The sequence below is a fragment of the Protopterus annectens genome, chromosome 8.part1 (genome assembly GCF_019279795.1).
Source record: "Protopterus annectens isolate FY-2018-M chromosome 8.part1, PAN1.0, whole genome shotgun sequence".
Classification (NCBI taxonomy): Eukaryota; Metazoa; Chordata; order Ceratodontiformes; family Protopteridae; genus Protopterus; species Protopterus annectens.
This window is the reverse complement of record NC_056742.1, coordinates 112,913,859-112,940,787: the sequence shown is the minus strand read 5'-3', so window position 1 is coordinate 112,940,787 and position 26,929 is coordinate 112,913,859. Positions and strand designations below refer to the sequence as shown.

At 40.4% G+C, this 26,929-nt stretch overlaps 1 protein-coding gene across 1 annotated transcript in view; it reads right to left on the bottom strand.

The window, feature by feature from the left end:
• Window positions 1-26,929, bottom strand: part of LOC122810226 (AFG3-like protein 1) — a 1,103,851-nt gene that overhangs the window by 428,767 nt on the left and 648,155 nt on the right. The window contains exon 12 of the mRNA XM_044081735.1: window positions 5,464-5,589. Within this exon, the coding sequence (XP_043937670.1) occupies window positions 5,464-5,589 (126 nt within the window). The remainder of the gene's footprint in view (window positions 1-5,463; window positions 5,590-26,929) is intronic.

Sequence of the window (26,929 nt, the reverse complement as noted above, 5' to 3'; positions counted from 1 at the left end):
TCGGTCGAGGGCAAGAATGTTTTTTCGACTCGTATGGCCACTCTAAAATCCATATCTAACACGTCCATGCGGTTATTCTCCCATGCTACGGAGGGAGCCGCTAGGGCCAGTGGAGCCGGGGTCATCTTGTGACGTCACGCCTGGCTCATTCTTTGTGATTTCGCGGATCCCTTCAAGGCGTCCTTTGCGAATGCGCCCTTTGACGGGTCTTCGCTTTTTGGCAAGACCATTCGTGAAACGCTGGTCCAAACCGAGAAGGACGGGAAGACGCTGTCTGCCGGAGTCCGCTTCTCTAATCCCCAACGATCCTTTTCAAGGAATCAGAGGGGACAAAAGAAGCTGTGGTTCCACAAGTGTCAGCAGTCCCATCCAGCTTCGGACCCTTGTCCTCTAGAGGCAGAGGAGGACAAGGTGGGCGCCGGCCAAGAGGCAGAGGGGGACCGCGTAACTTCGGGTCTAGAGAACCTTTCTCGGACAGACCCGCGCAGCAGCCCTGAGGGCTTACCCGGCTGTCCCTCTCTGGAGGCAGTCGGGGGGCGGTTGACGGAGCACCTGTCAAATTGGGAGTCCATTACGACAGATCGATGGGTGCTCCGTATCATATCCAGAGGTTATTCCATCCCCTTCATAAACCTTCCCCCCACGACCAGACGCCTCCCCGATGTACCACCCGATCAGAGGGAGGCAGCGGCTTCAGAAGTGTCGAAGTTGCTAGAAAAAAGAGCCATCTAGCCCGTCCCCCCAGACCAGTCCGGATTGTGTTATTACTCCAGGTTCTTTTTGGTGCCAAAGAAGACGGGGGACCTAAGACCCATTCTAGACCTTTCCGCTCTGAACCTGTTCATTCCCAAGGAAAAATTCTGGATGGTCACCCTCCAATCAATTCTCCCCTTACTGCGGGAGAACGACTGGATGTGCTCTATAGACCTCAAGGATGCGTACTACCACATATTGATGGAGAGACGATCCAGAAGGTTTCTCCGCTTCCGGCTGGGAGCCAGTCATTATCAGTTCAGGGTTCTTCCGTTCGGCCTCACCTCAGCCCCCAGGGTGTTCACCAAAGTCATGGCAGTGGTTGCAGCCCACCTGAGACTTCAGGGCATTCAGGTCTTCCCGTAACTAGACGACTGGCTCTTTACCGCCGCCAACAAGGCATCAGCTCTGCGTGGCAAGAGATTATGCTCTGACTCTTGCCCAGAGCTTAGGCATCTCAGTGAATCTACAGAAATCCTTTCTTTGCCCCGTTCAGGTCCTGGAGTTCATAAGGGCCAGGTTGGAAACCCGTATCTCTCGAGCTACTCTAACTTCAGACAGGCTAAGCAGCTTGTCGTTTCAGGTACTAGCCCTTCTTCAGAGTCCTGCTCCGGCGGCGGTGTTAGTCCTGAGGGCACTAGGGTCTATGGCAGCGGCGATCGGTCTCTCCCTTCATGCACATCTACGGATGAGGGTACTGCAGTGGACCCTTCAATTTCAGTGGTCGCTATTACTCCACCCGTTGAACACTCCGATACCACTGAGCAGAGTTTGCAAGGACTCCCTTCTTTGGTGGCTCCACGCGCGAGAACTGAGGGAAGGGAGACCCTTTGTGATTCCCCTGCCCCAAGCCACATTGACCACGGATGCTTCTCGCCTCGGGTGGGGGGGGGCATTGTTCGGGCAGAACCATCCAAGGCACGTGGACTTCCCTAGAGACCGCTTTGCATATTAATGTCCTAGAGATGAGGGCGGTGCTTCTAGCGTTGCAAGCTCTCCACGACCTTCTCCCTCTGGGGACTATTGCAATCCAGACGGACAACATGTCAGTAGTCTGGTACATAAACAGGGAGGAACCAGGTCTTACCCCCTTTGTCGAGAGGCTATGAGAGTTTGGGAATGGGCGATATCCACCAACCGGTTTCTGGTAGCAACGGCACATTCCGGGACGGTCCAACATATTAGCGGACAAACTGAGTCGAGTAATTCTCACTCCGTACGAGTGGTCTCTCAATCCATCTGTTGCGAAGCAGATCTTCCGCAAATGGGGTTGGCCTCGCTGCGATCTTTTTGCTTCTCCATTAAACATAAAATGCAGTGAGTACTTCGCAATACTTCTCCCCGAAGGGGAAAATCCCAGAGACTCTCTAGTTCATGCTTGGCCTCCTGGTCTCCTTTATGCTTACCCCCCCCCTCCCGCTTATAATAAAGTTCATACAGAAAGCCGGTCGGTTGGGGAGCAGAGTTATCCTCATAGCCCCATTCTGGCCTTGCCAGATCTGGTTTCCTTATCTGCGGTCTCACAGTGTGACTCCTCCATGGATACTGGATCCCATTCCAGACCTGATCTTGCATCCTGCAGGATACCAAACCCCGAACCTGGCGAACCTCAAGCTTGCAGCTTGGTTGATCCAGTTCTACTGATGGCTAGGACTCCCGGTATCTCATCTCCTGTAAAGGCCATACTGGTCACGGCTCATAAGCCCGCTACCAGGAAAATTTACAATAGTAAATGGAAACGTTTCTCCGTCTGGGCTAAAGACAAGGGCCTGGATCCATTTACAGTTCCTATTCCGACTATCCTGGACTTCCTGTCGCTGATTTTTCGGCAGGGAGCAAGTGCTTCTACAGTTAAGGTGCAGTTAGGAGCCATCTCCCATTTTCATGTAGGAGATAGCTTAGGGTCCTTGGCATCTACAAAATTATGCAAAACTTTCTTGCAGGGCATCTTTCTTTTGAAGCCGTCTGTGAAAGCTGTGGTACCCCCATGGGATTTGACTTTAGTCTTACAAGCCCTGACAAGTCCACCCTTTGAGCCTGCGGCCTCAGTTCCTTTAAAATTCTTGTCTTGGAAAACGGCCTTTTTGGTGGCTATTACTTCAGCCAAGAGGGTTTCAGAACTTCAAGCACTGTGTATGAAACCCCCTTACCTCATTTTTCACAAGGATAGAGTGTCCCTCAGGACTAACCCGTCTTTCTTACCTAAGGTGGCTTCAGAGTCAAATATCAATCAATCAATAAATTTGCCCGTGTTCTTCCCAAATTTTCAGAATAGAGGGGAATACAAATTGCATAAACTGGATGTACACAGACAACTGCGTTTTTACTTGCACAGGACTAAGGATTTTCATAAGTCGGACCAGTTGTTTGTGTCCTTTGCAAAATCTGCCATGGGTAGAGCCATTTCCAAAGTGACCGTAGCAAATTGGATTTGTCAGTGCATAATTCATGGGTATATATCTTCAGGCAAACCAGCTCCTATTGGAATTCATGCTCATTCTACAAGGTCTATGGCAACCTCAGCAGCCTTTTGGTCCAGGGTTCCCTTGGACGACATATGTTCAGCAGCTACCTGGTCCTCTTCTCATACGTTCATTTCTCATTACAAACTAGATATGATTTCGAGAGGTAGGGCTTCCTTTGGCTCCGCGGTGCTTCGGAATATCCTTCCGTAAAGGCCACCCAGATTTTTCCTAGGTAGCTGGGGACTCTGTCCCACAGGTTGCAGAGCAAATGAAGTAACTACTTCAGATAAAGAAGTTATGTACTCACCATAACGTTCCATCTGAGTAGGTACTTCATTTGTCTGCAACCGACCCCCCCCTGTCATCCCCCGAACCTTTGTCGGGATCTCTGGTCACCTGAAATTCTCTTGTCAGGAGGCTAGATCTGGTGTAATCCTCTGTCGAGGTTATGAGTTGTGTGATGGAGCAAAAATCGATCTGAGGTAATACAGCATGTAGCAGGGGATTATGGGTAGGGAGAGGAGCTAGGAGCTCGGATCTTGTAGCTTGGAAAGCTGCCGGTTCAGATCCGAGGTCGGATCCGAGACCCACAGGTTGCAGACAAATGAAGTACCTACTCAGATGGAACGTTATGGTGAGTACATAACTTCTTTTTGTATTTACTTTTTGCTGACATATCTGAAACATATTTTAGCATTTCAGGACAATGCCAGAAAGAAAAAAGTGTGTAGAAGCTAGTGACTAAGCAATTAAAAGGATTTTCATGCAGCAGTAATACACATCAGTCTGCCAGATGAACATATAAAAATAAGAAAATATTCTCATCACAGAGACAGCTCATTAAATATACATTGATGGAATCTTGTGACAGCAATTTCTATAAGATGGCAGCACAGTCCTGCAGAAATCTGTTCTCCACAGAAAACTCATAAAAGGACAGAGTGTACACAGTCTGAATAAAGAAGGTAAGACATCCATATGCCTTAAGACAGGTAAAACATGTTTTACTTGTCCCCTGAACTGTTGTATATGCAGTTGTTTGCAAATAGACTGCTGCAAAGCAAAAATTCAAAGAGCTACCAAGGGCAATTAGAACCCAGAATATAAATAACCTATTCAATCACAGTGTGGAAAAAATTAAGGTACTGTTTCAGTATCATGTGCCTGACACAGTTTAAGATGCCCTACAACACGGACTATCATGGCAAATTAAAGAGTCGTGAAAATAATTTAAATTAAATGCATACCTTTACAAGGTGAAGATTAAATTGTCCATGAAATAAGATAGTACCATACAAAGCACAGACTAAAACAACATCTATTTAAATTAATTAATATGTAGCAGAATGTTTACATGAAGTTTATTATATGCCTCTAGGATACAATACAAGTGTTGATCATGTGTTGAATACTTTTGTGATCTAATGAAGTATGCAACAGATAAACTTATTTTATTGTGTAAATGTAATAAGTTACTGTCTTAACTTTACTTTTGTGGTTATAGGATCTTTCTTCTTATTTTCTTAATTATCCTAAAGGTGCTCCTACCCAGATGACAAAAGCATCAGACTGAGGGGTAAAGAAGTCAGAAAGAATACACTGCATCTAAATAAGAAACCGGAATGTGTTTTTTTCTCTCTCCATCTTTCTTCATTGCTGGCCTGGCCTCTATGCCCCATCTGTGCCAGGTATGTCAGCTAACTCCTTGCCCCAACCCCAGACTTCAGACAGCATTGCACAGGCCAGTCATGGATCCTCAGACTTTGGAGGGCTTGGCATGTTAAAACATCCATCCAGGGAGGGAATTCTTACATGAACTATCCATTTCCCCCCACCCTTGTGGCAACATGGTATGGTCTGGGTAGGCATACAATGTCAGTGAGTGAAGTATCGCCATGCCTAAATAGCATCACAGCCAGGCCCTCTTTACACCCTTCAATAACACCTCCTTCTAGCAACATTCCTAGCATCCACCAAGGATCAACACAAAGATGGGCGCACACACACTGCTACGTCGCTGGGATAGGCACACCCATCCCTTTCCCTGTTGCTCTGTCAGTCGCTTGGGTCATCGTTAGGGTTTTATCCCTCTAATCCACCATGCGGCACAGGAACCTAAAAGTATGTCACTAAATAAAATGCACACATGCATTACCTCAGATGCTGGTATTCGTGTCTAATATACAACTCTACTTCCCTTTAAACACTATGTATTCCACCTATTTGCACTTGTAAAAGAACCTACCAGTAAAACCTGGAGTTAAAGCAGCTAACTTCTTTGCCAGGGGTTCTTTTCCAATACTAGTATCCAGTTTGAGTGGTCGTAGATGAACCTTAAAGATAGAGGCTCGGCCTTTAATGTCTGGTGGACCTGTGGAGAAGAGAGAAAATTGCGCATAACTTCATCTCTAAAAATGCAAGAAATTTAAAAAGAAACACTTAAAATGCAATCAATTCCCTCACTGGTTTACTGTACTAATAATGTAAGTATTCTGACCTATACCCACCAGCTTTCCAAGAAAAGTAGATTTACTTTTTGCTACTTTACTTGCAATACAAGGATAAAAATTACATTTTTGCTTAATACCTAACAGTATGGATCTGCCACCTTCTCACAACTGTGCTTGGCACAATTTTCTTGTGCAATGCAGCACAGAGTGGCTAAATATGGGAAGATACAGACAAGTTTTCTTAATTCAACCCCTATTTTAGCTGTGCTCTTACAGTGCAAGTTAGAATATCTGCAACTTTTAAGGGTATTTCCCTCTTTTAACTCTGCAATGAGGTATTTAAAGAAAATGTATCAGAAACAAAAGGTTTAACTAACTCTTAAGATATCTCATAGCAGAAAAGCATGGTGCATGTCAAAAGGAGAATCCACAAAAGTTTTGTTTAGATGGGGAAGGAGGTATTTTAATTTAATGCTATGCCTTTTTACTTTTCATTTACTCAGGAGGTTCAACTTGCGTCTCTTGCAAAGTAATGCAATTCAACTCTCAAATTTGCCACTGATAACTACAGTTCAGGTCACAACATGCAATTCTATTTTCATCTAGTCCAGGGGATTAGTTTTACAATATTTTACACAATTAATTGGAATATGGACTGTAACTCCTTAATGAAGGGTTACTTTACTGGCTTGACAAGACTGTCAACAGTGTTAGTAAATCTTGAAGCTTTTCCATCTGATGTCTTTAAAGAAGTTCTTGTTCTGTGGTTGGTTCACAGATTGCATAAACACAGCTCACCATGTTAAACTGGAAAATGGACTCCCCACTCCACTGCACTGCTGCATATAAATAGGTGCACCTCATGACCCCTGCAATTTACAATTTGTCTAGCAGTGTAGTACAAAGGACTAACGCTAAAAGCTGCAAATGAACTTTATTCTAGTGTAATAGGTATGATTTTCTCAGTCTCCCACTGCCTACTATGCAACTCTGATCAAGATATTCAACCCAGCTGGACAACCTAACTATAAAGATAAATAAAATAAAAAAATACAGCTGTGTACACTTACCATAAATGTAGATGTTCGAGTGTATTCACTGTTGCAGTCATCACATTTGGGTTATCTGCCTGCAGGTAGCCCTCAGCCTGCTTGAATACCAGAGTCTTGGATTCCTGTGTCAGATGCTCTCTCTTCTTCCATGGCATCAGGTCGTCCAGGGTATAAAACATGCAGCCAACTCCATTACATCAGTTTTTCTTGCCCAGGATGTCAGGTGCCCCCAGAATGGGAAGGAATTATATGTTATGGTACACCTCCATCAAAAAGCAAATATACCACAAAATTTAAATATACCAAACAAGAAGGAAAGGTAGAGCCAAGAGAGGTAAGGGTAACCAGGACTGCAACAGTGAATACACTCGAACATCTACATTTAAGGTAAGTGTACACAACTGTACTATGTTCTTCGTGTTTCACTGTAGCAGTCATCACATTTGGGTTGATTCCCAAAGCTAAGGAAGGGAGGAGGAAGTCAGAGAGCATTAGGGCCAGCTATTAAGTCCTGCAAGACTGCAGTGGCAAAACCAGCTCTGGATTTAGAAAAAAAAAGAGGCATGTGGTAATGCTTGGTGAAGGTATGTACAGAGCTCCAGGTAGCAGCTTCTAGGATTGTCCATGGTAGGGACTCCTTTGAGAAAGGCTGCAGAGGAAGATGCAGCCCTAGTGGAATGTGATCTTATCCCATGTGGGGTAGGTTTTCCATGGTGCTTGTAGCAGAAATTAATGCAATGGGCTATCCATTTGGAAATGGTTTGTTTTAAAATGACCCTCCCCTCTGCCCCTGCAGCAAAGCCAACTAGCAGCTGTTCAGATTTTCTGAGAGGCTTAGTCTTGTCCAAATAAAATCTAAGTTGTCTGTGAACGTCCAGAGTGCAGTATTCGTTCTCCTTTGTTTTGTGGATTAGGGAAGAAAGTAGGCAAGTGAATGGACTGATTTAGGGCCACACTAGACACCACCTTGGGCATAAAGGAAGGATTGGTCCTGAGGGGAAACCCTGTCTGCATGGAGGATAATGAAGGGTTCCACTGCCATGAGGGCCTGTAATTCAGACACTCTTCTTGCTGAAGTGATGGCTAGAAGGAATGCTGTTTTCCAAGAAAGGAATTTCAACTCTGCTGTTGCAGCTGGCTCAAAGGGAGGGAGAGTGAGCTTTTCCAATACAAAGTTAAGGTCCCAAGCTGGAGTAGGGGCTCTCCTGGGGGGATTTAAATTTTTGGCCCCACTAAGGAATAAGAGGGGTGGCTCAGTATTATAATGAGCTGAAATGGCAGAGGCATGAATTTTAATTGACGAGAAGGACAGGCCCTTGTGGAGCATTTCTGGTAAGTACTGAAGAATATCAGGTAAGTTGGGCACCGTTGTGCCCACCCCCCGAGTATGGCTCCAGGAACAGTATCTTTTCCACTTTTCAGCATAGGATTTTCAAGTACTAGGCCTCCTTGCCTCCAGAATGACATCTAGTACCTGCTTACTGAGGGATGCTATTGGAGAGCTCAAGGAATTAGCCAGGCTGCAAGGTTCATGGTTTGAAGCTGAGGGTGCAGAATCTGGCCCGCCTGCTGGGACAGCAGGGAAGAGGACTGAGGCAGGTGCCATGTTTCCAGCATTGTCATACTGCGCAAGAGGGGGTACCAGTGCTGGCATGGCCAGTCTGGTGCAATCAGTACTGTCATTGGCTTGTCCTGTTTGATCTTTAGCAGAACCTTCGAGAGGGGAGGCAGAGGGGGAAAGGCAAAGACCAAGAGACTTTCCCAGGTAAAGGACAGGGCATCCACTTTCCAAGCTTGACTGTGGGGAGTCCTTGTGCAGAATTTGTCCAATTGGTAGTTCTGAGGGGAGGCAAACAGGTCTACCTCTGGAGTCCCCCATTTGTTCCTCAAGAGGTTGAATATGTTTGGTTCCAGTTTCCATTTGTGTTTGTCCATGAGACTTCTGCTTAAGTCGTCTGCCAGTGAATTTAGCTTGCCTGGCAGGAATTGAGCTTGTAGGTGCACTTGGTAGCTCAAGGCTGTGTTCCACAGAGCCATGGCTAGTCTGCAGAGAGGGTACGAGTGAGTTCCCCCCTGCTTGTTTATGTACCATATAACTGTGGTGTTGTCTGTCTTTACCAATAGTTGCCCTGGAAGAATGCAGTCTTTGAAGGCTGTCAGGGAATTCTCTACCACTAACATTTCTTTTTGGTTGATATGCAGGTGCATCTGTCTCGGGTTCCATTTGCCCTGAATGCACTGCCCTGTCAAGTGAGCCCCTCATGCATAGCCTGATGTGTCTGTTAGGGTTGGGTGGCAGGGGGTAGAGTGAAAGGGAGCCCCTTGTTGTGGTAGCAGGCCACTGCCCATCAAAGGAACTCTGTCTTTATACAAGGAATGATAGGAATCATTGCTTCCAGGTCCTTGAGAATGTTGACACCATAGGCTTTTTAAATACCATTGTTGTTTCCTCATATGCAGTCTTGCATATGGAATTAGTAGAATGCAAGAGGCCATGATCCCCAGGGCTTGCAGAAATTTCCTTGCAGGTAGCTGGGGTTTTGTGGCCAATAGTTTGAAGTAGGTTGTCAAATGAACTTGTTTCTCCGGAGTGAGGAAAGCCATCTGGGAAGTTGTGTTCAAGCTTGCTCCCTGGAATACAATCTGCTGGCAGGGTACTAGGTGAGATTTCTTTTCGTTTATGGTGTACCCCAGAGAGGTTAGAAGTTTCTTTACAAATACCCCAGATGTTGTAATAGCAAGTCCTGGCTTTCTGCCTGAATCAGACAATCATCCTAGTATGGGTATATCTGAATATTTCTCTGCCTGCAAAAATGCAATGGCTGGAGCTAGACACTGTGAATACCCTGGGCACAGTAGATAAGCCAAAGAGAAGTGCAGAGAACTGATGGTGTATGGAGCCTGCCCTGAAGCGTAGGTATTTCTTGCAAGATTCCCTTATTGGAATGTGCAGGTAAGCTTCCTTTAAGTCTAGGGTTGCCAACCAGACATCTTTGCCTAGCACAGGAAGAAGCTGTTGAAGTGTTAGCATTTTGAATTTTGGGATTACCAGAAAGGTGTTTAGAATAGAGAGGTCCAGGATAGGATGCCAGGAGCTGTCTTTTCTGGGTACCAGGAAAAGTCTTGAATAAAACCTTGTCCCCTTTGTTCTGCTGGGACAGATTGAATAGCCCTGATACTTAGAAGAGAGAGAACCTGCTGTTGGGCCTCCACCCACTGATTTGGGGGTTGGTCTGGCCAACCGTTTAGGGTTGGTAGGGAGTGGAAGTGGAATCTGTATCCTTGGGAAACTATATTCAAAACTCATTTGTCTCGGGCAATGAGTTCCCAGTTTTTTGCATGCAGGGCGAGCTTTCCTCCTAAGGGAACACACAGTTGAGCAGGACTTGGGAGGGTTAAGGTGAAATTGTGCCATTTTTTCCGTAGGGGGGTGGTTTACTGCTCCCTGCTTTGGAAGTGGGATCCCCCCACTGCTTAGACCTGTGCGCAGTCTGAGACTGTAACCTAGGTGGTCTGCTGTTCCTGGGTTTGGACTGAGGGCCTGGAAGAGACTGTAAAGGACCAATTCTTTGAAGGCTAATGTCTACTAAAATCTGGGAGGCTGTACTTGTAGGAAATCTTTAACAGTTTGCATAGATTTAACTTTTTCCTCCATCCTTTTGAGGACGACTTCTGCTTTGTTGCCAAACAGGCGGTCTTGGTTTAAGGGAGCATCCAGTAATTTAGCTTTAACATGATCTGGCAAGTTTTGCTCCTTAAGCCAAGCATACCTTCTAAGTACAGACCCAGTGACAGCAGCCCTGCAAGATGCTTCTAAAGAATCAAAACCACATTGCAAAGTATGTTTACCAACTTATTCTGCAGAATGCATTCAATCCTGTAAATCTTTGTGTTCAGCACAGTCAGGAATAAACATAATTTTCTGTTTAAGTAGTCCCATAATATGCTACTGATACTTTAACATATGAAACTGGCAATTTAAAGCCCTAATTGCCAAAGTAGCAGAAGTGTATACCTTCTTGCCCCAACTGTCTAAGGATCTAAAATCTCTATCAGAAGGGGTAGGATTTTTGGCAGCAGTAGCCTTAATGCCTTTAGGTCCTTGTGAAATGGTCTCTGGATCCACAGTAGGATTCTTGAAGAGGAACTTGTGAAAGTCAGGTACTCTGCAGTACCTGTCAGGTTTTATGGGAGCTGGAGGTAAAGTGTCTGGGGAAAGGCTAGATTCCAAGAAGGCATCATCTACAGTCCAGAACAGGAGAAATAGCTAAAGGCCTATGTTAAGGAAGGAGTAAAAATTCCCTAAGCCTCTTTTTGGAGTCAGAGTAATCCTGGCTTTTCCAGCGGAAATGCTCCCTAAGAGTGTGCAAGGTTTCACCAAAAGAAAAATCTTCTGGAGGGGAAGCAGAGGGAATGGAATACTCTGCATCAGAACTCTCATAAGTAGATAAGGGCAAATCCTGGTAATCAGAAGTAACAGAAATATCAGATTCCTGATTAGAAGAATCAGAAGGAAAATCAGTTCTAGGTCTCTTAGAGGGGGAAGGCTGGCTTCCCCTAATTAAGGTAATAAGATCTTCAGCCATTCTAAGCATTTGTTTTTTTAGGCATATGGGCCTGAGCATGCAGTTTGGACGTCGGTTTTCTAGGCGTGGTGTGAGTTTTAGGCCTGGATAAAGAAGATGGCGTCGGTTTAAAATGCAAGTCTGTAGGCCTGAATACATCCTCAGAAGCTGGTGCCTGCACAGTGGCTCCGGACCCATCCAAGATAGAGACATCCGCAGGTTCCATAGTCGAAGAAGCATCTCGCGGCATACTCCGAATGGGTCTCAGTAGAGGCCTGTGAATCTGAAGTAGCGGGTATCTGGGGCTGCGAAAGTGCCTCACTGAGTACCGGCGGACTGGCGACTAGCTTAATGGAAGCGTTGTCAGCAGTTTTGGACCTATGCGGTCTGTCTCTGTCTTTATCTTTATGTTTTTTCAGAAGATCGGTAGTCGGATGGCTTAACGAAGCCATTTTGGAGTACTGATACAGAGTCCCAAAAATAATTTGCTGCAAAGATAGCCTGATGATGAATAGTTCGGGGGTTGAACATAGCACAAAACTGACAGTCAAGTCAAAGTCAAGTCAAAATTTATTTATATAGCACCTTACAGACATAAAATGCCACCAAAGTGCTTCACAAAAACAATAATCAAAAAACAATAAATAACATATAAAATTAGAATGAACTAAAATAAAAACAAATAACATAAAACAGAAAAACAACATTACCAATCATTTCACCTCATTAAAGGCCAATTCATAAAAATAAGTTTTAAGATTTTGCTTAAAAATTGTCACAGAAGAAGACTGTCGAATATATAACGGAAGCTCATTCCAAAGTTTTGGAGCTGCAACTGAAAAAGCTCTATCACCCCTCATCTTTAGTCGTGCCCGGGGATCCACAAGTAAAGACAGATCTTCTGACCGAAGTGCCCGATTGGGAACATAAGCATGGAGTGTATCTGCCAAATATGCTGGCGCCAAACCATTTAGAGCTTTAAAGGCCAATAACAAAATTTTAAAACGAATCCTGAAAAAAACAGGTAACCAATGTAATGCCGCCAATACAGGCACATTACATGATCAAACTTTCGTTAGCCCTCCAAGAATTTCCCAGCAGCATTTTGGACAAGCTGCAAACGGGTTAAAGCACCTTGGCTCACTCCAAATAAAATAGAGTTACAATAATCGAGCCGTGAGGTTATAAATGCATGTACAACAACTTCAAGATCACCTTTAGACAAAAATGGTTTTACCTTAGCCAAGCGCCTTAACTAATAAAAAGAAAATGACACCACCCCATTTATATGTCCCCTAAAACAAAGATCTTTATCCATCTTCACTCCCAAATTTACAACAGAATCCTTCAAATAAGAGGTTAATTCACCACAGTCCACCATAGAAAAATCAGCATGGCGACTAGGACTAAAAAGTACTACTTCTATATTCCCTTCATTCAAACTCAAAAAGTTTTCTACCATCCATACCTTAACCTCACACAAACAATCTAACACCTTTGAAATTGAACGACCATCGGCCTCATCCAAAGGTAAATATAATTGACAATCAGCATATAAATGAAAATCAATACCATGTTTACGTAGTATATCACCCAAAGGCAGAATATACACAGAAAACAATAAAGGTCCCAATATTGAACACTGCGGAACACCCCAAGGAAGATGGGCAAAATCAGATGTAAATCCACCCATCTGAACACACACCATTCTGTTTAGAAGGTAAGATCGGAACCAATTTAAAGCCAAACCAGTAATTCCCACATAATGCTCAAGACAATGCAACAATATTTCATGGTCCACTGTATCAAAGGCAGCTGTTAAATCCAACAAAACAAGCAATACAAATTTTCCACTATCAATGATAAGAAAAACATAATTTAAAACATTTAACAAAGCTGTCTCAGTACTATGCATAGGTTTAAAGACAGCGAGGGACGTCGTGGTATAGGCCTAAGCAGGAAATGCAGTTTGAATGAAAATCTTTATGAGGTATTTGCTTTCCACACGTAAGACAATTGTTAACTTTTACTGAAATCGGTTGGAGCAAGAAAAAAGATTCCCAATGGGGTACTTATCATTTTTTGAAGACTTTGGGTCTGAAACTCGAAAACGAAAATTTCAGGAGTCGGTCGATCAGCACTTGCGTACTGCTTCTGCTTCGGGCACTGCACGGCAAGAAAGACTGATGTAATGGCGTTGGCTGCATGTTTTATACCTCTGACGACCTAACGCCCTGGAAGAAGAGACAGCATCCTAAGCAGGAATCCTAGACTCTGGTATTCAGGCCGGCTGAGGGCTACCTGCAGGCAGATAACCCAAATGTGATGACTGCAACAGTGAAACATGTTGGTTCTTTACAAAATGTAGTAACCTGAATAGCTTACAGTCCACAGGTATCATTCAAATAGGTCAACCATCAAAGATGGACTAAATAATGGTTTGGCTAAAGTAATCATAGTTAAAGAACACAACATATTACCAAAACTTCAAAAACAGAATATTTGCTTTTTAATAATCAAAAGTGGCTTAAACAAGGTCTTGTGTGAATGACACACTCTGTTGATTCCACAGCAGAATGTGAGCACCTGTCAAAAAAACAGCACCACCAGTGTCGTAAGTGCACAATTAAGCACTTCCACCATAAAGGAATGTTTAATAAATAAATAAATAAAAAAAGTTAAGCACTTTCATTCCTTGAACTGGAACTTCATCAGAACTGGCTGTCTCCATAACACACTTCCTTTTATAAACCATACTTTAGTAAAGTGACAGTGCGCAATTATACTACAAAAAAAATTATACTACAAAAGATTTTGTAAGAATCAATTGAAAATATTGCTCTTAATCATAATGACATGATTTTAAAAAATGTTAATATGTACATACATTTATTAAAAACTTAAAGTTAAAAACATTTTTAATTCATGCACTATGTTAAAACAAATACGAATGCAAAATAAAACAACTATCAAAACTCACATCCACTTCTAAGGTTAAATCAAAACCTTATGCATAAAGTAATAATTATTTTTGTATAATAAATAATGTGTCTACAACTTAGCTGCCCTTAGTTTTAACACTGGAAGGATGGACAGATATAATGTCACTTAATCCAGTAACATTCACTGCTTCAAGCCTAAATTACCAAAGTAACTCTTTAAACTGGAGTCTAGACTTACATTCTCCACCCCTTGGATTACTACTAACTTTGTTGAGTATACCAAACCTGTAACCTATAAAATTTTCAAATATAACAGAATGTTTGTACAAAGTATTATTAATGTTACAGGATTTGATATTGTAAAGGTGCTCGTAGATTCTTTTGTGAAATGCCTGTTCTGCTTTCCCTATGTAAAAAAACTGGGACATTTTAAGCAAATTACTACTATATACAACACTCCTACAGTCTTACAAATACCTTTCATTCACTTTGTTCTGCTCTTCAAATTATTATTAAAGGTTCAGGGATTCTTCAGTTAAATAAGAACATTGCTTACAGGCACCACAGCTCCTTGTACCCCAAACAAGGGTGTCAGTTCCCTTAATAATCTCATGACTGCCCCCTTCAAGTAACTTCTTAACATTTGGTGAAATCTTAAATACAAACTTTGTTTGATGTCCCAATGTATCAAACAATAATGAATTTGTCTTAATATTCCATTTGTTCCAAACAATATTTTATTTGTTTTAGTCAAATTACTGTACTCAACCAATTAATGCACATTGATAAAAAGGTGTATCCAGAGATGATGCAGCCCAATTCAACACTTTCATTTGTTTCTGCATCCAAGCCTACCCTAAGAGTGGTTAACATCTTACTCCCCACCTCTCAAACACTTCATCGATGACTTCTCTAATGAAGTTTAAGGGGTAGCCTCTTTCAAAAAACACAGCCTCTAGTTTTTATAATACAGTTTTTAAATAATCCTTGGAAGTCATACATGCTATTCTAAATGACTGACCTTTTATAAGCCTTCTTTTTTAACCAATGGGTGTGAACTACTATGGTGTAAGTAAGAGTTGCTAAAAGTTGGCTTTCTGTATATGGTCAAACTAAAGCCTTTTTCATTTACAGTAACCAAAGTATCCAAATAATTAAGCGGTTTATTACTATAATTCCATGTAAATTTAAAATGTGAAGTACTATTATTCAAAAAGTCAATAAATTTATTGAAGGCATCACTCAACCCTTCCCAAAGAATAAAAAATATCATTAACAAATCTTACATAAAGTTTACATTACTTCTAAAACTTAAATATAACAGATCTTTCCCATGCTAACAGGACAAAGTAAGTTTGAGAATACTGGGCCACACCACTTGCCCTCATAGAAACACCCTTAATCTGTTTATAAAATTAATCTTTGAAGTAGTTAAAATTGTTATCAAGAACTACTTCCATCATATCTCTAATTAGCTGTATATCATGGGCTGCTAAAAATGGACACAAGATCAAGCTCTCAAAAAATAAATATAACCCCCCCAACCCCAAGGGATGAAGGTAAAAACGTATACAGCATCAATTGTAAGAAAACCTACCTTTGTTGACTATTTACCTGAGGTTAATCTCCCCAGAAAATCCCAGGAATCTTTAAGGAGGTGGGGTTTGACTGAGAGCAGGGTTTTAAGTTGTCCAACAATAAAAGTAGCAAGGGGGTGGATAACTTGAACCAGTGGCTGCCACAACTGGTCTGAATTTTAAATTATGACTACCTTTATGAACTTTAGGTATACCAAATATGGTGGAAACCAGTGGTTTCTTTACATTAAAAAATTGAAAAGTATCTTCCAAAATTCTCCATTCCGAAAGCAAATCATACCAAAACAAGTTAGTTTTACAATATGCAAAGTTAATGTCATTGTAAGACACATGCAAATAAGTAGACATATCCTGTAAAATATTTGACACAGCAGCAGAATAATCCACAGAGTCCGCAATCACAAGACCACCAACCCTCATCTGACATCATGATTCTGATGGATTTGTCTTTCCCAAGGGCGTCAAACAACAACTGTTCTGATTTGGTCAAATTATGGTGCTTAAATCCATCATTCAGCTTAAATATTACCATAATAATCATTAATTCAAGTCCTCTCAACTGCTTGTAAAACCAGATGCATAGGGGGGTGCAACCACTCTTCCTTCTAAAATTTGTCTTGGCATCATTAAAAGACTTATTAGATTCATGGTTAGTAAATATAGTTACTAAATTAAAGTTTTCTAGTGAAAAGTTTAAGTTCAATGACAGAATCGGTTATATTAAAGGGGGAATTAGGTATGAAATCTTTTGGAAAATACCGAAAAAATTGTGGTCCGATAGTAAGATGGCTATAATTAAAGCATTTGCGTGACAACATAATGCCATCTGTGTCTACGTCTGCCATTTCCTGCCTTTCCTATTTGTATGGTTCTCTCGGTAGGCTGATAATGCACTTAGTCCAGGTTCGGAGGGATAATGGGTCTGTTGCGCTATCTACTCAGACCTCCTTAAAACATGAAATTCCAAATTAAAACTATCACCTCCCCCAATTTCCTCATATACATTCAAAACTAGTGGATCAACAGGACATTCACCTTCTCCATGATACTGATCACTATAACTTAATAGGGTAAGCATTGTGCTCACTATATTAAGAGCTCTATTCATTTTTTTTAATTTTCCTTAGTTTATTGATATCACACTTATCTATTCAAGAAAAAAATGTTGTAATCAACTATATACTGATCAAATAATAAATCATCATAAATAAATCAATTGAGGTTTTCAATTTCCTTCATCTGATTACTAATAATATTAGAATTGTACTTGATAATTAAGTCCATTAGTTCCAACCCATGTTGGCAAAAAAGTTTTACAAATTCTGTATAAAAGCTGTCCTGACATTGCAAGCCATTAGGGAATTTAAACACACACAAACCAGTTAAAAGGCATACTTGATAGATTTACTGAATCTAGTGATACACTCTAAACACGACTTTTACTTCTCCCAGAATGTATACTCCATCTAAAATGCCCCCTACACTGCCAAATTTGGCATATGAAAAGCTTATTTAAGGTGTTTGCAGCCCTGCCTTCTTTACCTTCTATTGGGACCATAAACCGACTATGTTTGAAGTTGCAGACTTTCTGGCAAGCATAGTCAAGCTCAGCTGATACAGCTGAATGAGCAGATCAGAAAATTGGACACACATCACTAACAAGTCAGTTATTCTTTTTCATAAGTATGAAATTCAATCAAGCACCAATAGCTGATATAAAGGGCCGTGTAAGTATGTTTAGAACATGGCCAAAACTTCTAAAGTCAAAGATTAAAATGTTCAAAAAATCACTAAATTCTTAAATAAAATCACAATTTAAAAGACTACTGTTCTAAGCAAACTGTTAAAGTTTAGTTATGCAAGTTCTGCTTAACCAGTAACAGTACATGTTTGAATTCTTCCCCTGACTCAGTGGCATTTTGGGTTATCTGCCCAGGTAACTCAGTCCTGGCCAGCTTTCAAAAGCTCAGACTTCCTTCCATCTCTCCTCCAGTGACAGCTGACTGGCTGAGCATACCTTGAGAGGGAAGTCTTCAGCTATCACAGGAAGTGAGGGATCAGAATTGGTCTCTCTCACAAAAGAGGAGAGGAAACTATTTGAAACCAGAATCATCTAGCAAGAGCATCTTCACAGCCAGTCATAACACCATATAAAAAAAAACAAATCCAAAAACAACTGAATCAAAGAGGTTGAAACCCACCTTAACTATGCATCATCTGGGGGATGGTGGGTGCTGCCACTGAGGCAGTCAGGAATTCAAACTACTGTTAAAGGCAAGTAGGACTTGCGTAGCTGTACTACATTCATCATTCCCACTGCCTTACTGGTATTCTGTTTAGATTCCCAAAGCTTAACCTACTAGGGAGTGAAAAATTAATTATCAAGGTGCTGCTTACTGTGATGGAACTGAAGTCTTCTTAAGACACTAAGTCTTGTTGGCTGGGTTCTGCTGAAATCAAAGTCTAGTTACAGCTACATTCACAGTCTGTTGCCCACAGAAACTTGCAGAATGTACACCGATGCAGCTACTGTTTCAGCTACAGTGTACCACTTTTTACTTCTCATTCAGCATAAATGATGTGAGAGGTGTAACATACACAAATACCTCAGAACAAATGTGTTCCTGCACAAATACCTCTAACAATGTTATTTGCTCGAGTCTCTTTATATAGTGTTTTTACACCCTGTTTTTCTCCTTGGTATTTTATTTTGGTCTTTGTATGAAAACATCTGTTTGCTGGTGTTTGCAGGAAAGCATGTAATAGAATTGTTTTCCATCCTGTAGAGAAACAATGCTGATATTGTCTAAGAAAACATCTTGTGGAAAAATGCATACAAATGCTGACTTGATAAAAGCATGTCCATTTAAACTTCCTTGCTTGATGGTGTTTATGACAAAAACACGTCCAGATTGCTTTCATTTTAGCACATCTATTCTTTAAGGAAGCAGGTCAACTTTTTTGCTGCCAGTGTGAAATGCATAAAGAGTTGTATTTTTACATTTTTGCCGAGTCTTTAAGGAAACATGTCCACTAAGCAGATTCCTTATTTTTCAAGGCACATTCATTTAGTATGGATGCTAATCACATATTGCTAAACTCTATTTCTACATTTAAGCAAGCTTTATTTTATACCTTATTTATTTTGCATATTTGTAGCAGAATTAATTTCAATCTTTTATTCAGTTAAATACACTCTAACAGGGAGATGTAAGGATATGGATCCAGGACCCTTGCAGGATGGTCCAGCAAAGCCTGCTCTAGACCTTGAAAAGAAAGAGAGTTTGTAGTGCTTTGTGAAGGTATGAACAAAGGACCAGGTTGCTGCTTCTAGAATGCTTCTAGAGTGCACCCTTTTCCAATATGACACTGGAGAGGATAAGGCTCCAGTCGAGTGAGCCCTAACCTTGCCTGAAAGGCATTTACTATAGTGGGAGTAACAGAAAACAATGGCACAGAACAGCTTGCTTAGAGACAGGCTGACCTTTCTTAGCCTCTGTAAAGGAGACAAACAGCTGTTCAGCATTCCTAAAGGGCTTTGTTCTGGCAAGGTTCTACCAGAGCTGCCCGTGAGCATCCAAGACTTGTAGAATCTGTTTTCCCTTGTTTTTTGGATCAGGGTATAACACTGGGAGATTGATTACCTGATTCAAAGTAAATTCGGAAACAACTTCAGGCATGATTGATGGATTAATGCGTAACACAGCCCTGTCCTTGTGAAAAAAAATCACATAGGGTTGGGCCCATCATGATTTCTTGTAGCTCAGAGGCTCACCTTGCAGACTTCAGAGCAACAAGTAAAACAGTATTCCAACTAATGAACACAAATCTGCCTGAGAGGTAGGATCAAAACGAGGTAAGGTAAATTTTTTTAACAAAGATGAGATCTCAGGGAGGAGGAATTTGCTTTCAAGGGGTGTCACACATGCAACACACTTTTCATAAACTGCTTTACCACAAAAACACATGAAAAAGGGGGATCCATGTGCAGACAAGCTGAGATGGCCGCAAGATGCACTTTGTTAGAAGCATACGACAGACCATCTCTAAGTAGCTCACACAAATATTTCAAAACCAGAAGGAATGAAAACAGTTCAGGATTTCTGCTATCAGCTAGGCATCACCTACAAAACCTCTTCCACCTGTAAGGTTACCACAATGGTCTTTGGTAATTCTTTCTGAATCTTTAGAAGTATGTTGTGAATCTTTGGAAAAGGTAGAAATGCATACAGAAACATTCCCGACAATGAGAATGACAGAACATCTGCCTTCCAAGCATGGCTGCAAGGATGTTTTGAACAGAATTTTTTCAGTTGTCTGTTTTGAAAGAAGGTGAACAGATCTACTTGAGATGTTCCCCACATCTAGATCAAGTCCTGGAAGACCTGAATATGGAACAAAGGAGGGTTACCATAATGACCTTTGATAACTCTTTCTGAATTTTTAGAAGAACCTCGAGAATCATTTAAAAGGGTAAAATGGAAACATAACAGACCATGGGTGCTGATTCTATGACCCCTACTTCTACCACGTGATGGATAACTGGAGGAAGGACCTCTGATTGGTCTGGTGGATGTGGGGAATTCCCCTGAAAGGGATAGGCTTTTTCTACCCATTGTCACATATCCTCTGAATTACTCTCAGAACTCATTTGTCTGAAACTATATGCGGCCTGACTGCAGGGCTGAGAGAAAGGTTGGGGGAAGGACAGGAGGAGGAGTAGGTGTAGTCTGTGACTCGGCATAGTTATTCTTTTGCAGGGGGTTGATAATTTTTCAGAAAGAAAACCCACTTGTTTGGTTTCCAAGAATAATCCTCCTGCTATTTCCTTTTGGGTCCCTGACTTTTGTTTGACTGGGATCTTTGTTTTTTCTATACCTTGAAAGAAGGCACCTCGCCGAGCAAGACCTTGGGTACATGAAATATCCCAGATACCCCATGCATTAAATTGCCTCTATCATCCTACTGTTTGAGAACCTAACAGTGGGAGAAAATAATTATGAACTTAAAGGTGCACTCAAAATTTCAGCGTTTAAATCAAAGAAGTTCTGACTACATAACAAGCATACCATCTTAATAGAACAGGAGCAGCACCATTTCTCAAGACTGTACCTGCACATTGAAGCACACCTCTCAAAGAAGTTTTGAAACCAGAATCAAGTTAGAAAATTTCATTCCTACAAGACATTTGCACTGCAGGTAAGGCTGCATCAAAATTATCCAAACTGTATGCATACTGTACAATAAATTTCCACATACCACCTTGATAATTCAACATTCTAAAGGCTAGATTACTAGAAAGATGCATCCTTTTGCCCTGAAGTTTATTAATTTATTTATTGAAATTTGTTTAATGAGAAAGTCCAAATAGGTACAGCTGCCCTCCAGGAAGAAAAGGTCCATGGTGTCATATTTATTGCAATCAATATTTACAAAAACAAATTTTACAATGCACTTTCCGTGGATATACAATATAATAATCACTATGATATAATTTGTATTGATATTCACAAACATTAATACACAAGCATTGTATTGAGAATTTACACAGAAAGGTTTATGAAATAGGTAGGAGTAAGTACAGAAATACAACAGAGTGAGGTATTAGATGGGATAAGCAAGTTTAAGTGTTAAAAGAGAACAGGCAATAGAGTAGTAATTTGGTTGTGCTAATAAAAAGTCGGTATAGTAGTTTAAGAAGAACAATAAAGTGGAGTATTAGAAGGAGATAAGCGGGTTAAGTGATTTAGTGCTCTAAATAGAGGTATACAAAAGGTGATGAAGGGTGTTGAGAGAGCTACGTCCCCAGATGGGGAGCAGGGACAATGCCAGGAGGCACAGAGGAAGTAATTTAAGTAATGGTTTGAAGAAATGAAGGTGCAAGAGGGACATGATCTAACCATTTTCCCCTCTATCATGGGGCTTTTGACTAGATGAAATCAAGGGCTTTTTATTTGATTAGGCAGCTGGGAATCAACAGCTGGATCAGCAGTCACACAAGAAGAGAGACCTGTCACATCCGAGGAGACCCTATATTTTTTCTGAGCCTTTTTTAGGGACTGCTGGAATAGATACTGGTTCTGCAAAGAGATTTATAAACATCTACAAAGGCTGGTAAGGGAGGGGTGATACCCAAAGAACTCAGCATCTTGTTCTCCGTAAGATTATATACCCTGCCTAGCTCTGGGGTAGTTCCAGAACCAAAAACATTACTAAATCTAACAATCATCTGAAGAAAACTGAACTATTTGAAATTTAAGCTCAGGGTCACCTTCCGAAGAATCAGATAACTAGACTCAGTGTTAATTAGGAAATAATTACAGTTCTTACCAGATTACTCATTCTCTGAAACAATAGAAAAGTGTCCAGCAAAGCTAGCACTAAAGCTATGTATGGGAACACAACCATCAGAATTAGTTGTCTTAACCAAGGAAACCACATCAGCTTTATAAACCGCTATAATCTTATTATCAGCTGTACGATGAAACTTCTGTTTCTTTCTCTTATGAACTTCACTACTAGATATAAATATTTAGGGACATAGTATTATGTCTGACAAGAGGTTTCTTACTCAAGACTATTCCTGCACCTAAAGGTCTGGTTCTCCCACATCTGTGCCAGGTATTGGAAACATCTCTGGATGATGTTGTCTAACTCCATTCCATACAGGCCACCAACGCTAAACTACACTGAAACAGAGTCAAAGTCAAGTGGTCTGCAGGCAGAATAGTGGCCCCAACAGAATCACTAACCATAGGCTGCGTCATGCTTTTTTTTTTTTTTTTTTTTTTTTTTTTTTTTTTTTATTTTAGGTGCAACTAAATGTGATGGGGAGGGATACCAGATTAAAGATCCATCAAGTCAGAACACCAAGTAGAATAATAAAATGACAGTACTGGATAATGCATCACAACAAGCACTTAAAGTTTATAGTAAACATAGCTAAAGTCTGCCAAACTGTGCTATTATGACACACACACACACACACACACACACACACACACGTTTGAAATGTGCTCAGAATTCTTTTACAATTGACAGAAGTTAAAGAATTTCCAGTACACAAACTCCAAACACCAATGCAACCAAAGTGCCAAACCAAAGTGCCAAACCAAAGTTAAAAATTATCTCCACACACCAACGATGATAAATTGTCATAAAATAATCTTTACTAGGTAAAATCTTCACAGTAAATTCAAATAACTTAATTAGCAGTGAAATCATGATCTGATATTAAACACAGAGCAGAGTCATACATATAGCAAATAATGCACAAATCCTGAAAAAATCCAAGTACTGCAATATTTCCCTGTTAAAAGATGAAAATAAACCAGAGAAACCACAGTAAAGACATGCCTCTAGTGTCCAATAGTACACATACACGCTGCACTTCTGAGAGAAATTCAGAAAGTTTCCTCATAAAAAGGAAAAACAAACAACCGTTAAAGACAGAGGCCAAATATATAGTTACAAGCAGAAATTCTAAAAGGAATTACTTTAAACACTGACAAAATATTAAAATAAATACATTATTTTTAATAAATATATGAATAGAAAGAGAATAACTCTAATAAGAAAATGAGAGAAAAAGGTCCCCAAATGGGGTTTATCTGGGCAGCAAGATGGAAAAAAAATCAGCACTGGATCATGTGAAGAGTCCAAGGACTTTCTTCTTTGGATGGCAGAAAAAAGAATGAACACTCGCTTCCTTTCACAGCTGAAGGTTTCCCTCTCAGGACATGCTCATCCAATCAGCTGTCACAGGAAAACAGAGGAAGGCAGTCTGAGCTTTGAAAGCTGACCAATAATGAGTTACCCTGGCAGATCACCCAAAATGACACTGAGGCAGTGAGGGATTAGGACATCTACTGTTACAAGTAAGTAACACTTGTGCAACTGTGAAATGTGAATGATGAACAGCAACTTATACAAATGGAAATGCACAAAGTTCACATGGGGATAAAGAATACACTTCAGGAGGGAAAAAAACTTTAGGAAAAATAAAAACACACAAGTTTGGGATAATATGACCCTATCAAGTCATCTAGGAAAACAATTACAAAATATTAACCATCTCGAAAGATGCAGGGTATAGTGCCTGACCAAAGTGGTCCTTGGAGCTGCTAGGAAGTAGTCTAACCCCAGCACCATAACTAGGACCAACATTTATTTAAGAACAAACTGAAGTATCATAAAAAGCTAAATAGTCTCTCTGTTCCTATGCTTTTCACCTAAAACTGCAACAACACAAGTCTTTCTACCTCAACCTGAATATGGACTTCTCTTGTTTGAAGCGGACTGCTTATCAAAACAGTCCACAGTACAAGAAGGCATTGGTCAAGGCCTGTAGATTTATGGTACTGGCACACAAAAATGACCACCACTGTGCGACCGTGCAAAGGACTAACAATTTGCCTTCTAAAGGACATATGACCTATTACTCTGTATTATCAAGTACATATATTACTGTCAGAAACACCTAACATGAGACAGAATGTCTTAACTAAGCTCAGGGGAAAGCTAATCCTTCCAATAGGACAAGGTGGTTTGTGATTACCTGATCTGAAGGGGTATTTAACACCTACATAGTTAAGGCTCCAGTACATAGTACAAACAGATAGCTATAATTCAAAGCAGAACGGAATGATGATGAAATGGGGGAGCTCAAGAAATAAGGCGAGACTGGGATTTTGGATGCAGATCTTAAAGGAGAATAACAAAAGACATACAGAATATTATATATTCATAAGGTAACAAAGTACTCTATAGACTGTCAACATGGGAACGGAGAAAGGAAATTCTGCAAATAGGGATAACTGTATTTAAGTCTACATAGGAACCAAGGTATTGGGAGCAAATAATTACGGAGGGAAAAGTAACAAAATGGGAAAAGGCCAAAAATTCATTTGGACTGCAGGCTGCAGACTGCCTTCCCGATCAAGGATTGATAACAATATAAGCAAACAGAAAGGAATATGGGGACCCTAAGAGAAAGACCAGCACTGGTAGACTTTTTAGTTGAATCTAGAATAGAGGCTGCTGTTAAAAAAGGAATTAGTATGGCATATGGTAACCACAGGAATCAATCAGAGGAGATTAGAAAGGATTGGGAAGAGAGATCAGATAATGAATTCACAGACAGACAACAGCTCCCAATATGCAACAAAGACTAGAAGATTTAGGATATTTGTAAGGAAGTGTTTGCATAGGTATTTTTATATCATAAGCAGAATCCAAATAATTTTTTCTCAGGTAATTTGTAAATGTTGGAGGTGTGACGGGGAAGAAAGAGGTAATTTGGAACACATCTTTTGGAAGTGCAATGAGTTAGCAGACTACTCTGTCAGAAATACTAGGTGAGCAAATTCGTGTTACTAAAGAAATGATTATTTTAAGTGGCGATACAGAATTGGAATTACCTAGACATAGTAAGACTTTGCTGAGTTTAATTATGGTTGCTGCTAAAAAAAAAAAAAAAAAAAAAACAATTATTAGAAAATAGAAATCAAAGTCTAAAGTCTAAACCAACCATACTAGAAGTAGTGAATATAGTAACAGAGAAAAGAACTAGAAGTAGGATAATTAGAAATGGGTAGGATGAAAATTACACAGAAAAAATGGGAAGTGTGGAAGCAACACATACAGAACAATGTTTTGGAGGAGGAAGGAGATTTTAAGGGAAGGCAGAAATTGAATGAGCTATGTAATATTCAACAATTATTGTACAGAAGATTATAAGTGGTGTATTATGTTTGCAACTGAATTATATCAAAATGATTTGTTTTCATTTATATAAATGTATGATTGCCTAAGTCATGAGTTATAATTCAATACAGAGGTTTCCAGTAAAAAAAAAAAAAAAGTCTTCACTAAGCTCAAGTTAAACTGATACAGCTATTCAAATACCCAGAACTACACTCCTAGAAAGACATAACCTCTCCTCTCTTGGGTCAAAATGTTGGAACCCACTTCCACTGGAGGTAAAACTTGCACACACTATAAAAAACAGTTCAAGTCTATCCATATACAACACCTCATACAACAACCGCTTGCATACGCAGTCACCACCCAATTTAAACACTCAATTTAGGTCTATTCAGATCATATATGCAAACTTCACCCTAGAACTGAGTATGCAGTTTAGGTCAATTCAGATCATCCAACCCCTTCTTAACCAAACGGCCAAAGATTTGATCACCCCCTTTTTCCCCTTGCTATTAAAAACTTGACAGAATTATACGTCTGGTTTCACTATGCGAATACTGTACTTTTTTTTTTTTGGTCACTGTAACTTCACTCCTGTATGTTCATTATGCCCATTATCACCTTGTACATTTACAAACTCACCATCACTGCACCCTCAGACTTCTGAAACGGAGAGTACGCAAAACATTAGTTTTTTCTAGACTTAAGAGGACACTTGTTGTCTACCACTCAATAAAAACTTATCGGTTTCTTTTTGTACAACCAAACAACTTTAGCACTTACTCAACTTATGGGTCTGTCAACAGGGAACCAAACTAAACTTAATCACATGCACTACAAAAGGGATCCAGATATATTCAGTGCTCCGTCAGCAACTCATCATGGAGCCTAATAAAGACACTCCACTTGTTGCCTTTCAGAAAGTAAAATTAACTTTAAAGCCTCATCACCTTCAAATGAATGTACACTTCACCAACAGCATAACTGAATGGTATACACCGGACATAAGACTACATTTGATGAAATGGAACACATTTAAGTCTGTTCAAAGTTACAACCATTACAAGAACAGCCTACGCGGCAATTACATCTCTTCCATATGAATTACCTACCAATGAATTTTACAGCATAATGTCTATTAAATTCAATAAACGGCATACTCTAAAGGTAAGGATTATTTCAAGCTTAGACAGAGTACACAACCCTTCCCTCTCATCTAAAACTCCTCTAACAGAAAACTGTATAAAATCCCTGAATACTTTCTAACAGCAAAAGCAGATTTATTTTTCTTTCCCATTGACTTGAACAGCACTAAACTTTTCTCTCTCGCATGCTAACTAGCTACCTATTAAATAAGTTTGACATTTCCCCACAACTGTTTTCTAAGTTATACTCCAGA